Source organism: Xiphophorus maculatus, chromosome 13, assembly GCF_002775205.1.
Source record: "Xiphophorus maculatus strain JP 163 A chromosome 13, X_maculatus-5.0-male, whole genome shotgun sequence".
In the NCBI taxonomy this organism is placed as follows: Eukaryota; Metazoa; Chordata; class Actinopteri; order Cyprinodontiformes; family Poeciliidae; genus Xiphophorus; species Xiphophorus maculatus.
Window position 1 is genome coordinate 10,353,762 of NC_036455.1, and position 18,479 is coordinate 10,372,240.

Consider the following 18,479-nt stretch of genomic DNA (forward strand, 5'->3'; position numbering starts at 1 on the left):
ACAAGTGGCATAAAATGTATATTTTCCATAAGTAGTCAGTCATTACTTATTCACAGCACTTCTATTGTGTGTCATCAGATTATGTGAAAATAAGTAGAACCTTGTTGATAGGTGGATAAGTGATAAAGATATTCATTTTGTGTTTATAGTTTGAATACATGTCATAATGGAAACAAAACACAAAATCCTTTCCTCATATATTCACATCTAGCTTGAGATCTTATTTTGAAGCACTGCTCTGTTTACTCTCCGTTATACTGCATTTTTATCAAGGTCATTTGCATCTGCTTTTTACACAACAGTGATCATCAGAGTGCATTATGGCTTAACAATGGAAGAGATGACAGTCCCTCATTTTGTCAAGTCTGTTAGCAAAATGAGGGATGAGAGGCTTCAGGGAGATGTGGGATCTGAATGAAAAGAAAAAATAAGAGCAGATTAAACCTCCATCATGCGGCATCCTGACGTATCATGCAGCGTCGTGATGCGTCGGTGACAAGAAATTTAGCTTTTTGATGATTCTAATGATACATCTCAGCGAGGGTGGAAAGAAACCACTTGCATTACTCACTCACATTATTGCAATTAAGCATAATTTGTCTGTACTTTGTACTTTTTTTTACGTTGCTTACCAAACCCAAACTTTTAGTTGAATTTGTTTTGTGTAAGGTAGAAAAAACACCTGAAAGTTTATGTAGAGAAGAGTTGAGTAGGAGCTCAAAGATACGAAATAAGGTGTTGCTTGAAAAAAAAACAACAACAAAAAAACGCTAAAATGTTTAAGGAGATAACCGCACAGCAAATTTAGTTAATAGAGAATGCATGCCTTCTGCCTGGAACAATATCTCATGAAAAGTCAACTGAGAAAGCTGTCAGTCCCTTCCACTGAAAAAACACTACATATATGTAGCTGCAGGACTTGACAAACATTCCCTGACTTAAAGCCACATGCCTCACTCCTTTTTGGAGATGCAATAAAACACAAATTAGTAAGAATGGTAAAGATTTGGAGACAGTTAAACAGGAACAGACTCTAATCAAGGCTCAGGATGGAGAGCCGCATGCAGGAAATATCTGGGAGAGAGACAGCTGGACACAGATTTAAGGATAGGAGACTGATAGCTTTCTTTGTTGGTGAAAAAAGTAAGCGCCAGAAACGTGACTTGAGCATGACAGTTTCATGCTCAAGTCAATAAAAAAAGTCAAAGATGGTGGAAATCTAAAGTAAATATCATTACATCTTATTCCACTGATTAGAAAATGTTCAAGTCAAGACTAAAACCTAATCAGGAAAATGTATATGATGCAGTGTTTGGGTTAGAAATTTAGCTTCCTCCAATCAAAGTCCTACAATTCAGATATTTATACAGATCTGAAAACAAGCTAAAATTAGTGAATTCAAGTGTGCTTCATGCATAAACGGAAGTCTCTTCAATAAGTGATTTGATTTCTTTCCAAATGAACAGCAGGCAGCTGCAAGGAAAGTATTAAATGACTCAAGTAGAGTGAGGTGCACCAATGAGAATTAAAGTAATTTGAGATGAAGGTGATAAAAAGCAGTAAGAAACCTTTTATTAAGTAAATTACATATAGATTACCTGAAGTCTAATTCTTCTATCTTTTACACGATTTTACCTCGAAGTTTTGCAGAAAGACTCATTCAAAATTCTTTACAGAACCACCAAGCCTCTCAATTAAAGCTACAAAAGATGTTTTACATACGACGTCCCGAAGTGCAATCATAATATTCAATTTTAAAGTGGTTTTGCTTTATTTGACATTTTCATTATTTTGGTATTTTTGCAGATTAAACTGCTAACATTTTATTGACAGAAATACACTACTTATATATTCATATTACTTGAATCTTTACTGTTAAGTCACATTAGGAAACTTCTCAAGGCAGTTTGCTGCAATGTATTTTTAGGGGTATCCAATTAAAGAGGCTGAATGCAAGTATATGTTCACTTACTAGCATAGTTAGCCTATCCTACTGAGTATCAATTTATAATTTATTTTGAAGCTTGTGATTGCAACATAAGCAAGAGGAGTATGAGCATTTTTGCACTGCAGCTGTGCCACAGTGTCATTAATAAGAAAATGCACAGAAAAATATTTGAACTATTAGATAAAAAAGTTGTGGGCAAATGAGAATCACAGCTTATCTGTGGAATAAAATGTGGAAAAAAAAACACTAAATACTTTACATTTGCCAACAGAGCATGGACAGTACAGAGGATCTTCAAAGATCTATTGAAGCTTGAAAATCTTCCTGATAGAGACTTACATGTGGTCTGCTGGCTGGTCATGGGATCACTGGCCTCCTCTCCATATATGGCATAAACTGTTACAGTGTATTCAGTGGCTGGAGTTAATCCTTCCAGCTCCACCTCATTTACAGAATCACCCACTTTCACCTGTACGCACACAGACACAGAGCAGAACAGTATGAATGCCTCTATCTGAAAACTAATGCCGTATTTTTCACTCCAACATCTTTTGACTCCAGTTTAAATTGTTCATGTTATCTCTCTGTGATTCCATCGTATCTATCCAACTGGCCCATACAATTTGAACAAGCATAGCTGTGAACAAGATATATTTAATGAAATGATTTCAGATACACAGCTCGGTCAGAAAAGCTTCAGGAGACTCAAGGTAAAATGAGACAATGTGAGACTCAGTAAGAAGGTTGAGAACTGACAACCTTTCGATGCAGCCACCCAGTCACATAATGAAGGCCTTCCAGCTTTTCAAAAAGATGCTTTCAAGGCTGCTGATTCAACATTGAGAGCTTTGAGCGACTAAATTATTTTTTTTTTTCAAAAGAAAATTGTTAAAACTAAAATGAATCTGTCAATTACAGACCAAAAACGGTTGTTCAGTTGCCTTTTTGTCTACGACCTGCATTCAGATGTAAGAAGTAAATCAAGCTTAATATCCTCATAAAAGATTTCATTTTAAACATGAAACTGCGATGAAAACACTGTATATTCTTTTCATATTCCAAACAGGAAAAATTAAATGATTAAATTTGTCATTAATTAACAGAAGATGGTGGAAAATGATAATAAGGGCATTGAATTATGAGCACTGGCCACATTTTTCTTTTAAAACTTCATGAAAAATGCTTGCACATTTAGCCTTTCTGTGAATCACTCAACAAATATTTAGTTTCTGAGAACTGCCTTACACCTGTGTTGCATGGAGTCAACAAACTTCTGGAAGCTGTGCAAGAGGTTGATGAATGATTATTTGTTCAACCCACAAGATCAAATATGGCTGTGTACCTTTAGAGTGGGGTGAACACTGCCAGAATAAACTCCGATCACCTCACATGTTTTGTATCTCATTAAAGTGTATACCTTATTTTAAACATTGATCTAACTCCAAAATGTAACTAAATATTCTAAAGACTTTTTCTGAATTACTCAGGAAATTTCAGAAAAAAAGCTGTTACATAGTTGATCAGAAATTCTTATATTGAGGAATTGCTGCACAGAAACAATTTCACCTGCCTGGTAAAGTAAAATATAATGGTTTTTAAGGAATCACAAGGTTGTAATGAGCATATTGTAAACTTTGCTCAAGTTTCTTGGAAGGTACAGTTCAGAATTTTTTAAATGGGGTTCACTGAATTATTTTAATATTGCTCTTCCCTGTAAATAACTTATTTTGCTTTTTGGACTTGAAGATTACGTCAAACACCTAATGTGAGATGGGCCAAGACCAAAATGGACTCGAAAAAAGCTGCTATAATGACTGCAATTTGTCTATTTTGCTGCTAAAAAAAATAGTAAACTCCTATGAGTATGCTTTCTCCAATTCCCCATTTTGCTTCACTCTGAATAAAATCTCACTTTCCCTCAGTCTCAAAAAATGTCCTCAAATAAAATCCCAAATCCCAGAAAGGGATGTCAGTGCAACTTGCATAAGCTGAAATCTGCCAAATTTTGGGTTATGACACTAGAACCACAGAGCCAGACTCATCTTGCTTCTGGAACACATCCATTCTCATGCTTAACTCCTTCAGGAATTGTTTTTATTGCCTTCCACCTGCAGGGGAAAGGAAAGGCAGGAATAATGAGGTCTAATGGGAAAGGGCGAGTACAACTGGCTGTGCCTTTTCCACCTCTTATCCACCTCTGTCATGTGTGACTCATTTTCCAGAACTGCAGAGAGAGTTCATGATTTTATCATCCTTTTAAAATGATGCTCTGATGTGCTGAAAGAATCACAATCAGCCAGTGATTGCGGAGTGATTACAATTGCAGTCTTTCTGCTTTATTTTCTAACAGTTTAAGGAATACAAAATGTCATAAGAATTTGCTATACTATTTCACACAATGCACAGAAAAAAAATGAGAAAACAACAATTTCCGGTACCAGTGGCTTATTTCTATGTTGCCATTTTAGAAATGTGTACCTCAATATCTTCGATGAAATTGACTTTTTTAAAATAGAAAATAAAGACAAAATATAGAATGTTGCTTTTGTACATAGAATGTACAATTATTTTACATAGAAAATTGTATTTTCTGTTTATTTAATAAAATGTCCCTTTTCCTTTTGTTCACTCTTCCATCAAGTTTTATTTTTTTCTTATACAGTTTTATTTTCTTTCTTTTTCGTCTCTCATCTCTCTATGAAGACATGTGACAAGTTAGTTGATTGGTGGAGGGTTGATTGCTCAACCAGCAGTAGCATGTTCCTGTGAACCTACCTAGCATATATAGACCACATTATAATAATTAATTCACTTTGAAAATCATGTCTAGTCCAGGTTTTCACAAGGGGTACAACAGGTGAACATTACTCTATCCTAAAAAAGACATTTTAGACATTTACCCTTATTGGACCTGAAAAATGTAGCAGTTTTTAAGTAGACGATAACGGGTAAATGAGACTATAAAAAGTGCAGAATTGCTCAAAGAAATGTGTTGCTTCCATTTTTTTGTTTGCTTTATAAATTTTCTCATTTTCACATTTGGTGGACCTGCTGTTTACCTCCTTCTCATCTGCAGCTTCTTGCTCAGTCAGCGGGGCGTAGAGGATCATGTACCCCGAAGCCCCCGCGGCGATCTTCCAGCGGACCCTCATGGTGCTGTGAGTGATATCGAATAACTCTAGGTTGTTCACTGTGGGCAGTGCCACTGCAAGACAAAGATACAGATCACACTGATAAATTTACCACTTTAAAAAATAACTCACTTTATAAATGTACAGTCAATATGTTGATCAAAATAGAAACCAAATCAGATTTAATGACCACAAATCTGCACATTAAAAACCAATAACGATCCTTCATGGCAATATCCAAATGCCATTAACTGTAGAGCAAGGTCAACCTGTTACTTAATTTTCTTTCTTGACCAGAAGGGAGGAATTTCTCATTTTGATAATTGAGCACCTATTACACAGGATAGATTGCTCTGGTGTGTCAGGATGATGCCTCATGCAACAGTTTTAGAATTAGACCTAAGCAAAATTATTTGTTGAATAGTAGGATAAGGCCTTTTATGCATAATGGAATTCCTACATTACATTTATGGTTCAATTTTAATGTTTAATACTTTTGCATAAGACATAAAGCGGGCGCTGTACCGGTCCGTCGTGGTGAAGAGAGAGCTGAGTCAAAAAGCGAAGCTCTCGATTTACCAGTCGATCTACGTTCCCACCCTCCTCTATGGTCATGAGCTTTGGGTCATGACCGAAAGAATGAGATCACAGATACAAGCGGCCAAAATGGGTTTTCTCCATAGGGTGTCTGGGCAATCCATTAGAGATAGGGTGAGAAGCTCGGTCAACCGGGAGGAACTCAGAGTAGAGCCACTGCTCCTCCACATCAATAGGAGCCAGTTGAGGTGGCTCGGGCATCTGGTCAGGATGCCTCCTGGATGCCTCCCTGGTGAGGTGTTCCGGGCACGACCCACCGGGACGAGGCCCCGGGGAAGACCCAGGACACGCTGGAGAGACTATGTTTCCCAGCTGCCCTGGGAACGCCTTGGGATTCCCCCAGAGGAGCTGGAACAAGTGGCTGGGGAGAGAGAAGCCTGGGCCTCCTTTCTTAAGCTTTCTTAAGCAGATAAGCGGAAGAAAACGGATGGCTGGATGGATGGCATAAGACATATGACAGATTTTATTGTGATGATTAGTTTATGTTTAGTTTCTGCAAAGCTAAGTTTAATAATAATGTTTCCCAATTTCCTTTCAATTCCCATAGCAAATGTAGGGGCCTGTTACCAGTGTGGATGAATACAAAGATTTCAAAAGGCTTCAAAACCATTACATTTCTCTATATTATCAGTTCTATTTTAAGCAACAAAAAGATTACACCGAGATAATATATTTATATGGAAATCTGAAAATTAAGAGTTGGGTTTTTTTTTTTTTAATTAGGTGAAAAATAAGTTATTTTCTTCTTAAGCAACTGGATGTAAGTATAGTGCAGTCAAAAGTCTAAAAAAGTTATTTTTACAGGTTATAACCACAGATGCTTACATGTGGTGGCACTTCCTCTCAGGGCCTCGCTGGCAGAACTTCGGTAGACGGCAAAAACGGCCACCTGGTACTCAGTGAGGGAGTTCAGATAGGTCAGCTCCACGCTGTTCTCTGTCCCCACAACCACCTGAAAGACAGCCTTAAAATCAGGATCTGGATCTCCAAACACTGCTTTCCAACCACTAAATAAGCAGAAAAAAGTTTCATATTAAGTTTATTTATTGCCATGGCTCCTTGTACCAATCTGCTTTGTCACAGTCCCAGTTGTTTTAGGCTTTTTAATTCTTATAAATATGGGCAAGTTTAGGTTAGTAGCTTTTACCACTAATTAGCCTTACTTGAATGCCAATGTCTTATTCTTCACATTTTTAAGTGACCATGACAAATACACCTTTGTATGAGGTCATGTTTGTAGACTGGGAAAACAGGAAGTCTTGGATTACAAAATAAAACTACCAAGATGCTTGGATCAATTAAAAAAAATGATTGTTTATAGTTCTAAAAATACTACAGTGACACTTCTTTAATAGGAATTCTTAGGAGTGCTAGTCAAAAAGGATTTTATTAACAAATTTATTTCCTAAAATGCGATTTCTTTAACCAAATGAATGTACTTTAATTAATGAAGGGTTATTCACTTGCAATGAATAATAATTTAGTTTGAGGCTTTTTACATATCTTTATTAAGAGTGCCAGTAAGCATGAAAGGTGTTGTATTCTTTTTAAAAAGCTGTAATTAGCCAGTCAGTCGAGGTTTCTACCGATGTCCAAAAACATTATCAGGTAAAAATAAAGTCAAAGTCTGAGCCAAAAAACTACAAAAGATTACTAAGTACTCGTATAATAACTATAGAAATTAACAGTTGAAAATAAAAAGGGAGGAAACATTTCAACCAATTATCTTCTCACAAAATAGTTTTAGCTAAAATTTCTTTCTGGTTTTTCATTTTCTTTAGTTGTCCAATAAATTACTTGCAAGAATTTCTAGCTTGCAAACACACCACTTGCCATTATAATTTTTGTTTCCTTTAAGAGATTAAATGAAAAACTGTCAGAGGAGAATCAGACACAGCAATTGATAAATAACAGAAAAAATCTAAGAGCGAATCAAGTTTAAAAGCAAACTTAATTAAATCTACTTTTACTATGCGACAGAAAACTTCCGTACATAAAGTAACCAGATAAAAGATGTAAGTGTGCATTGAATAAAACCCCAAACAAGCCTTGGAGCAACTAAAAGTTTCCAGTTTATTACCTTATTTGTTTAGCATATTAATGTTTTCAATGTTCCCATCTATGTAGCAGCTGTGACACAAAGGTGGATACAATCTTGTTTACCTCAGTATTAAGAGGCATTTGGTTTTATGATTCCCTAATGGCAAATTCCACATAACAGTCCCCATTTACTATGCAGATTACTCCAAGAAATGAAATTGTTGAGGTGACCCTGAAAGGATTAGCAGAGCGGCTTTAATTAAAAACGCCATCATTAAATCAGCACTTAGGCATTTTATTTGCCTTGTGCTGGGAAATCCCCTGCAAACTAATATCAATTAAGGTGCCTAAAGAAAACACTCTAAGACTTGGGACTTGATACCTAGGGTTTAGTGAACATGGGAGATGTGATAAAAATTATAGTCAGGTTCCTTTCACAACAGAGACAGGATGTTTGACAATCAGATCACTGGTGGCCTTTGTCAGCGCTTGGAGAAGTCTTTAGAAATAATCTGAGATGCTTTCCATCATGCATGATTGACTGCTAGAATTCCCTAACTGTTTAAAAAATTTATAAAACTTCAGTAGGGAGGTTGTGGTTGTTTATTATCATGGTGGCAATAGTGTATATCATGGTCCTGGGTGAGGCATTGAGTAGCAGTGACAGGTTATTCATGAAACGCGGCCCAGGTGCACCAACATAAAGTTGTCATCAGAGAATTTGAAACAGCACAGACCATGAGGTGGTAGTCTCAGACCAAAACTATAACCCTTATTTGTAAAGTTCTAATTTGTGCAGCAGGTTCCACAATTTACATTTAAATAAATGCCAGGAAAGTGCCATGATACAGCAGCTTCCTGTGTGGAGGCATTGCTATGCACTTGACTTCATGCCCAATAAAAGTGCCAGATGGGGAGAAGAACACACAACAAAACTGAGGGAAGTTTGGTTTTGCAAAAAGTTTAACTACATTTTTTTCTTACTCCATCAAAGAAAAGTACTTAAAAGTCATTTCACAGAATGTCACTTGACTGCACTGAGTCAAACGCAAAGTTTTTTACGCAAACTGCTTCTTACAAGTGTAATACCTGAGCATGCAAATACATTTTCACAGTTTTATTTTACAGACTTAAACTGTTTGGAGATGGAAAACTTCATTAAAAAATCATAACGACATGGATGAGTTATTCTGGTGCTATGTGATATTAGTTTGTCTACATACAACCCTAACCCTAACCCTGTATGTGTCAAGGCAAGTGGCCTAATGTTTACGGGAACATAGTATATATTTCACAAATAGTTATTGCATAGTGCAGTAGAGTGATGACTGTTTTTATCGCTTGAAATAAATATTTTGCTGATGCATTTGGACAGCCCTGGAGTTCTTGGAGACTGAGAGGTAGTCCTAATCTGGTGTGAAAGAGATATCACTTACAGAGTTTGGAATCAAACATAGTGTAATTGTTCAGGGTGGTATGACATTTCAAGTGATTTTCTTTTTCTTGCTTTTGTGGATTATATTGTTTCTGGCCTTGGATCATAGATTTGGAGTTAAAACTAAGACAGAAATTTAATCAGTTGCATGAAGACACCCTCTGATAATTCAGATGGATAAAAAAACAAAACAAATTAGAGCTGAGTTCAAGACATGACTATGGAATAATTAAAAAGCTTTGAATATACTATTCAGACTTTGGATCAACCAGGAGAATCGTGATGTCATAAAAAATAGCTGCAATTACGTGAATATGTAAATCAAAAACAAACAATATATATATATATATATATATATATATATATATATATATATATATATATATATATATATATATATATATATATACTGTACATTCAAAGTTGAAATAAAAATACAGTAGAAACCAAATACTTTTTCTTCTGGTTGTCCTCCACTGGCTGGATAGTACACCACTCGATATTTCTCCACTAGGCCCGGCGCATGCGTCCATGTAACCCGAAAACTACGAGCTGTTATGTCTGATGTCACGAGATTACGAGGGGGTGCAATAGAGGTGACGGGTGGAGCTGGCTCTCCTCCTCCTGCAAAATTTAAAGACCAAATTAGAAGTGATACATGCAGTGTTCAATTTGTATAAATAATATTAACAAAAATGTAAAAAAAACAAACATATATATATATATATATATATATATATATATATATATATATATATATATATATATATATATATATAAAAATGCTTACGCAGTTTGACACTGAATTTAGTTGCTAATACATAACCAATGTGCACTAGGATTTATTAACCGAGTTGAACCTTTTATTTTTTTGTCAAGCTGTTCCACACGGTCACAGACTGTCTTGGTGAGACCTTCCACGATGTCACTCATCACACTGAAGTCTGCCACATTATAGACGTGAGTCTCCTCAGGAGGAGACGCAATGGCCTTCAGCTCATTTTCATCTGCGTTTTTCACACCTGAAAGAAGAGGAGAGAGGCAGAAATGGAGAGAGGAAAATTTAGACTGAGGCAAAAAAAAAAAAAAAAAAACAAGAAAGGTGCAGAGGAGAGGTTTCTGATGATGCAGGAAAGAGAGAGAATTTCACTTTACAGATTGGATAAAACATTTAATTATTGAGTTATTATCAGAAATGTTTGCATAACATGCAACAAGTATTTTGTCTAGTTTCTACAACAGATGAAAGTCTGAATTTTAAAACTTGCAATTTAGTGGAAAAAAAGAACTATCGCACAAATTGCTTATCTACCTTGTATTTTAATGTTCAAATTTAAAAAATATTTGCTGTTTTAGCTTTCTATGCATTTAATATGTCACTAAGCCCAGGTAGGATACTCATGTACACTATATGGAGTCATACTAGATAAATCAGCATCTACGTTCTGATGATGCTCATTTGTCAGAATAACGGTACCTTTTAAAAATAATAACCTGTCCCCAGGTGATAAACATACTTTTCATTAAGCCAACATTTATGTGTTTTTTTGTCTTTTCATTGATGTGATTTAATAGTCTAACCATAAATATTAAACTTTTAATTAAATATATTTTTTAAAAGGAGAGGCTTGAAAACATCAGTCTGTAATTAATCTATATAAACTGTTTAACTTAACAAATGTAGTTAATAATAATTTGTTTTAAATATTATTCCAATGTATTGAATATGACTGGTGTCAAAAAGTTCAGTTGCATAGAGTCAATGCATATGTTGTAGAATACTTTGCATATATATAAAACAATAACCCAATAAGTATTCTTAGGCTACACTATGCAGACACTCTGTCTGCACTGTTGCTGAAGTGTTTCCAGCGGCAGGGTGTTCCACTCCTTTAATTGAGCTAATGGTTATTCCACTATTCGGGGTACTCAGGGATTGTACAGAACATTAAGCTCTCTTTCCAAAACATTTTTACTTGATATGACAAAGAAAATATATGAGTTAATACAGAGAGGACATACCAATAGCAAACAGTTCTATCCCAGCATCCTTCAGGCTTTGGGCAGGAGGAATCACATCGTCTTGGGACTTCCCATCAGTGATGAGGATTCCTATTTTTGGAACACCAGGCCGGGACCCAGATTCTACTTTGAAGCTGTTTTCCAGTATAAAGGTGAGAGCCAGACCTGGATTGTTGAGAACAGCACAATGTCAGTAAATAAAAAAAACAAAACAAGATAATCAAAGTAGAAGTTGCAAGTAATAAAATCTGAATATTGGAGTCAATATGTGGTACTGTTTTTATGCAGTTGTACTAGCATTAAAGAACACTGCACTGAGTATTTGCTTGACAAGAGGACATCTAGTGTAAAATGACAAAAACCTTGTGCCAACCAATTATTTTAAAGATGCATTATGTACTGGCTTGACGGTTTGGTTGTACCCTGAGTTTCCCTCTGAGGTCCTAAGAGAAGCTAAAACTTGTCAGAACCAAGGCAGGAGCCACTGTCAGAGATAGTAACTGAACTGGTCTGAAGTGTCGTTATTAGTTTGACAAGTTTTTTTGTCAAAAATAGCAATAATAGTTCAGAGGTAGCTCACACTGACATCTCTGATTTCTGCACTGAAAATCCAATCTTGGATTGATTGATATATTAATGCAAATTTTTAAGAGGAATATTTATAATTAATGCAAACTGTTAACCACATAATATCTCATCCAATAGATACTACACAATAAAGGCAATTTCCATAAAGTAAAAATGCAATTGTAGTCCTTCTAATCTACACTACACTTCTTTTATGCTTCAATGTACTTTTTCATAATTTTCTGCTGCAGAATATCAAATCAATATTAGAAGTCATTTTTTTGTTGTCTTGACCTTCTGATCCACAGTCTCATCCGCACAGCAAAGGTTGTTTTTGAATCTATAAATACCAACCTGAAATTAACTGCACCAGAGGGAATTTAATAAACCGAGGAAGCAAACTGGCTTGATTCCAGTTCCACCTCTGAATGTCATCTGTTTGCTCATCTGTGTTTGGAAGACTATAATAACCGGAAAGTAGGATGAGAATTTGCTTGGCAGCATACCTGTCAGTGTGTTTCCTCCTTTATAGGGCAAGTTTTTCACAGCCTCTATCACAGCCTCTTTGGTAGTGTGAGCATTCAGATGCCACTCAATCCTGGGGTCTCCACTGTACTGAGCAAGTCCTGCGTTGGACAATAAAAGATAAGACGTTGTTCAAGCAATAGAAAAAGGAAAAATCCAAAACAATACTCACCAATTCTTGTTTTGTCAAATTCTACAGAAAAGGCATTGACAAGGTTTTCTAGGAATGCTCGAACCAGCCTAAAGTTAATCCGACCAATACTCCAAGAGCCATCCACCAGAATCACAATGTCGGCTATGGCAGGAGTCTTGCACATGAATCCATCTTCAGCTGACAAAGTGAAAAAAGAAAGCAAAGGCAAAAGAATTAGTGTTTTTAAAGAGAAAAATGGTAATTAAACCCCATAAGACTTCACGTCAGGCAATGATTGAAATAAAAATTATATCAAACTTTGATATACCAGTATAGTGCTCACACATGTTGAACCTGCAGAGGTAAAAGTAGGACAATAAGATCTGCAGCTTCTGTCCTAAAGTATTACAAAGTGTTTCATTAATTCTAATTCACTTCAACGCAGGATAATTAAACCCCAGAGGACGAGGCGCTTAGTTTCAGCAGATGAAAAATAACGGCCCACTCTGTTGTTTGTCTCAATAGTTTACTGGGTGATAAAGCAGACCAGGCTCTAATGAGCCAACAGCAGTTAATTTACAAACGCTCATACAGCAAACAGAGAGAGTCGAAGGCCAACAGAATAAGGAAACAGCTCTATTTCAACCAACCATTCCCACAGCTCCTTGAAACCTCCTATAGCAGGGAACGCAGTACAGGAGCACCGACTGTTCATGCAAAAACGTGTTGTCTGGTTTTCAGAGCCAGCATGAATCTGATACATACTTGACCCATTTGCTCCCATGGTTTATCTACTGTATAAATTTGAACCTTTTAGAGCTTTTGCAGCTGTTGGCGCATAATTTCTTACCCTACAGATATTGGAGAATATTTCTTTCAGGTCACAGCATGTTTTAACATTTTGTCAGAGTGGAGCAGGTTATAAGAGTGAGTGATCGGAGGGCTGGCAGGGGCATTCTTCAGCAGTCATTTTATTCAACATTGACAGGAACTTAGTGGGGTATCTCTTCTGGCAAGTCTCAGCAGTGTTGGAATGTGATCCTCCTCTCTGATTTGTTTGAAAGGTCTGTACAGTCATTAAATATATATTTGGTGGGTAGAAGGAAGCAACGACACAGGAAACATACAATCAGGAAGCTGCAGTTGAAAGAATAAAATGTAAAGCTTATGGTGTTTGATGTTGGTTTTATGGAGGGGAAAGGACATTGACTTCTTATTGGGAAGGCTTAACGTAGCAATCCAAAAATGCTTCATTTTGCTGTGATTTCGTTGATATTATTTAGTTAATTAAAAATAGGGTTGAAAATGTTCTGAGAATTCTGAAAATCTGAAGTTTTCCATGGAAGTGAATGAGACTTTAAACTTTGGTCCTTTATTGGGTTTTAGATATATTCGGAGAAATATAATTTAGCATATCAGATGTCAAGCAGGTACGCTTTAGTAAATATATGCTATTCCTCAATTATGCAGACATTGTGCACTGTTTACTGAAGGTTTATTGAGGTCATGTCCCTACATGCACTGTGCCTTCCTGAGTTACATAGACAATTTAAAAAGCCCAGGCTTATTGAGTTTACATATCTAAGTCCATTGACTGCATAAATTAACATACTATTAATTATATATTTGAGTGCATGATTATAATTATATATAATATAATAAAATTTGCTAAAACTAACCTAATTTCAGGTTAGCTCCAAACAAATTTCCACAATTCCACTGGAAATGACTTATTTGGAAAAATCCTCAGTTTCCCCAATTTAGCTTTCTATGCAACATTTCCAGTTAAGTTTTAAGAAAAAAAAAAATCCCTTCCTTTGATAAATCTAATCTAAATATAGTTTCACGTTTGCTTGCACACAGTGACATTTAAAACTTCTGATGCCCTAATTTGTGTTTTTTTTCTTTTTTTTTAGCTTTGACCTTTCTATTCCGATTTTACTCACTTCACTTTAGGAACTTTAAAGCATGATGCTAAAGCACATTTTTCTAGCCTTCTTGCCTTGAGTTTATATTGATATCAGTGTGAATATCCGATTTGGTCAATTTAAAAGGAACTCAATTAAAAGTTGACATTTTAAACTATTTTATACATCTTGTATTAGTGATTACTAACACAGCAGCCTGTATTACATAGAAAAAAAGATCCTTTATGTCAACATTTCCAAAAGCTGTCACACAACAGTAGATAGATAAAACAGAGCAACTTTGCTTTGATCTATTCAATCTTTTTGTCATCTGCTGAAATATGGCTTTACAGCAGAGATATATTTTCAGAATTAAGAAACCTCATCAAAAAGAAAAAACATTTGAGGCCTTATAATATTTATTGTTGTTTATACTGTCTGCAGTTCTCATACATGTGATAAATATCTATTATCTTTTTAAATGGCTTATGATAACTATCTACTTCCTCTAACTAATGATAAAAATAAGTCTTTTGACCCTTTTTCTTCTGACTTTTACATCTAAAAGTGTTGTTGCAGCAACATGGTAACACACATGTTGCAATGTTAGTAAAAATCAGATCAAGGAAGATCAGATTTTTTTATTTTCCAGTTGATCAGTCATTGGTTAGTGTAATCAGACAGGAAATTGGACAATTCTGGTCAAAAGTAATGTCATGCCTACTTCTGTTTACATTCTTCACTTTATCTGCCATATGTCAAACAAGAGGGCCTTGAAGAAGAGACCGAGGGGAGTTGAGAATGCCACTGTAGTGTACATACTATCTTTCAAAGATGTTTCGGAGCTATTTCAGAATCAGCTTCCAAACATCTTTACTCTCCATGAACTTTTTGAATTGCTGCTATTTGGCAAATGGTACCTCAACTTCAAAAGCAGAACCGTTATGCTGTCTAGCTTTCTGCCTCAAACTCTTACAAGGCTTAGCTGCTGCTAAGATGATGTACCTTACATTGTTCACACCAGTTTAATTAAATTGTCAGTCTCAGTTTGTTTCTTTTTATGACTTTTGGTGAAGGTGAGTCGATTAATTTCTCCATTACCAATCAGAACAACTGACAAGTAACAGGAGTGGAAAACTTTGACTAAATGAAACCTGACTCCGATGTTAAACACTTCAAGGATTTAACTTTTGTTCCGCATTTCTTTCGGACAGAAGGCCTATGAATTTCACCAGCAAAAAATAAATAAATAGTCTGACTAAAGTATGCTCTGTTTAATAATGAATTAAGTAAATCCCTGCCTATATATTTAACTGTCTTTAAAAGCACTCAAAATTTATAACAATATCCTCTAATCTGAAATATAAAGTTACCAAAAACATAACATGCTTGGGTTAATTCGATTATGTGCTGAAATCCTTGCCACCATTTCCTGTTAGAATGTATCAGAAAATGAAGCAACAGAACACCAAAATATCCGTGTAATAACACACAATATCCCTGGATTAAAGATGTTGTCAAGAGGAAGGATTTAAACGAGTTCAATGTCAGAAAGGATGGATTCATTTCAGTCAGTGCAGGAAGCAAAACCAAAAAGTTAGACAGGGATTTAGAGCTTTAGAGCCAGCTCTGTAAAAGACTGGCACCTGGACTGATGGTGAAAGGGTGGAAGAGAGAGGAGGAAGCAAAGGAAGAGCCACAGACACTCATATATTACAGGGTGTAAGTGCAAAAGTATGTCTGTGGTAAATAACAATGCTCTTTCCTTTGGCTTGATTTCCAACTCCTACCCATTTATTATTTCTTATTCTCTGAGAGAATGCCCAACCAGCACCTCTACACTAACACCATAATTAGGCCTATTCTGTTGTGTTAAAAGTTCCATCTTAGGAAGTGTCCTTATTTTGCTTAACTGAAAAAGAAAGTGTGAAATTGGTGAGAGAAAATAGTAATACTTCTTTAGGCACTTTTGGACCAAACAGTTTGAGCAGCTGGGCAAGCTATGCTAATTTGGAGAGAGAGCAAAATATCCCTGAAGAATATACAGCGTTCTGGTTGAATGTGCACTGATATAATTGTGTGATCTAACAACCAGACAATTTTAAACCATGTAATTCATTGGTCACAAACATTTAAATGTCTCATCAATCCATTCAATTCACTTTGCACCAAGATTTTGAAGCTAACATAAGCTGATGCAATGAACCGAGTTCGTTCAATTGGCTGGCATTTGGAAAGTAGTCTCTCCCGGTGCACCATTTAATTTCCTTGGCCCTGATTGGCTTATTAATATTATCCAAAATCCACTACAGATAGCTCCCTTGGCTAGTATACCTATACCTGATTTTTATAGCTGCTTCAAAAGTTAAACTATGTTGGGGTTTTGGTCATGAATGTGGAAATACTGTAATCGCAGAAGATGAACTGGAAAACTGACCAATCATCCAGTCACTTACTCCACTGCTATCTTCTCCAACTCATCTGGGGTCAACAAGGCATTCCCTACCCTAATCACCAAGGAGATATAATCTCTCCACAAAGTAGTTGGCTTGCCCTCAGGTCTCTTCCCATTAAGACATGTACAGAATTCCTAAGCACTTATTCGGAACACATCTTTACCAGATGACCACACCATCTCAACTGGCTCCTTTGGATGAGAGAGAGAAGCGATTCTACTCAGAATCCAAGGCAAATACCTAATTCCTAAAATATTTTTCGAATGACAGGGCATCTAGTCAATTTGCAAAGCACCTTGCAATACTTAAGTTTCTCAATCTGGAGTAGAAGATCATTTCCAACCCCAATCTAAAAACCAAATTCTTAAAATAAAAAGGTGCAACTTTCTTAATAAAGTAAAGCCTTGAAGTGATGGATTGCTGAATTACTTCAGCAATTCAACCACCTACATTAGAGCTATCCAGCCCAAGAGTAAGTCACAGCCTGCCGCTACTTCTTGTGAAAATGTTTAATGAATTTACTAACAATAGGATTTATCTGAAACACAAACATGTTGAAAAATGCAATTGATTGGGTCAATTCTGAGAGTTTGATAAAGAGAGTTTTAAACTATTGTCATTGTACCACATATACATTTGAAAGCTGTGACAAATACAAATTTGTTTCAAATTTGATGTTGTAAAGCTAATGAGGAAATGAGTGAGTTAGTTATGCAAAGGTATTAATTATTATGCTGGCAGCTATATTGATTACCCTCATTTAGGGAACATTCCAACATTAGCAAGTGTGTGCAAAGCTATTGTTAATGTCTTCAGTTTAAATGACACTTTTCAACTTCTCTGTACAGTTGCAAATTGATCCTATGAGATTTAGTGAAAAAATGAAATTTCGAGAGATGAAAGCAAAGGGATGTAGAAAAAAAGAGATATGCATGAATAGAAGCAAAGACAACACGTTTACTGATAGATTCGTAATAAGACAGCTATTAGCAGAAAGGTTCCTCAGGCCGCTTCTTCACAGGTTAAAAAGTCAAAGTTTGAGGCACAACCCGAGACAGTGGATGTCAGGAGCATTAAGCAGAGGACTTGACCTTAGTCACCAAAGTATAAACAACATTTTAATGAGTCCTTTGTGTTTACTGGCATTCTTATGCATATTTATGTGAGTAAATGCAGAAAGTGTTCAGTTACCTTTACAGGCAAACAAAAAAAATATTTTTATTGTGTGTTATACAGTAAAAACTGTATATTGTACTCAAGCAATATACTGTCTATCATATATTTCTATACTCAGTGGCTATGATTGCAACTTCTTTGGCATTACTAGCATTGTTATTATTTGCTTAATTCCTGAGGCAGTCTGTATGATTAAAGGATTGTCCACATACCCCTTTGCAAAATTATTCATATCTATTCAACTTTTTGGCATTTTGTCACATAAATACAAAAATCAAAATACTTTACTATGATTTATATCATAGCTCAGCATGCTGTAGTGTACAATTGTGACATAGAAGTAAAATAAAACATGATATTCAATGTATTTTTCTTTTTACAAATAAAAATCAGAAAGACGTGCCATCCACTTGAGTTCAACCCACCAGTGTTGATATTTTTGTTAGTTGTGAATTTGGTTCCTTTCGGGGGGGGTTTAAATAAGTGTGTTTGTTCCTTTATCTTCATGATGCTGCTGCTAAATGATGTTTCATAAGCAAAGA

General features: G+C 35.7%; 1 protein-coding gene across 4 annotated transcripts in view; it reads right to left on the reverse strand.

The window, feature by feature from the left end:
* The window catches only part of LOC102232109 (collagen alpha-1(XIV) chain-like), a 139,722-nt gene that overhangs the window by 78,951 nt on the left and 42,292 nt on the right, over positions 1–18,479 (reverse strand). For all 4 annotated transcript variants that reach the window (XM_023345509.1, XM_023345507.1, XM_023345506.1 and 1 more), the window contains 8 exons: positions 12,438–12,596; positions 12,247–12,366; positions 11,174–11,338; positions 10,012–10,173; positions 9,606–9,775; positions 6,502–6,628; positions 5,008–5,153; positions 2,288–2,417 (listed from right to left, as the gene is read on the reverse strand). In XM_023345509.1, coding sequence (XP_023201277.1) covers positions 2,288–2,417; positions 5,008–5,153; positions 6,502–6,628; positions 9,606–9,775; positions 10,012–10,173; positions 11,174–11,338; positions 12,247–12,366; positions 12,438–12,596 — 1,179 coding nt within the window. The remainder of the gene's footprint in view (positions 1–2,287; positions 2,418–5,007; positions 5,154–6,501; positions 6,629–9,605; positions 9,776–10,011; positions 10,174–11,173; positions 11,339–12,246; positions 12,367–12,437; positions 12,597–18,479) is intronic.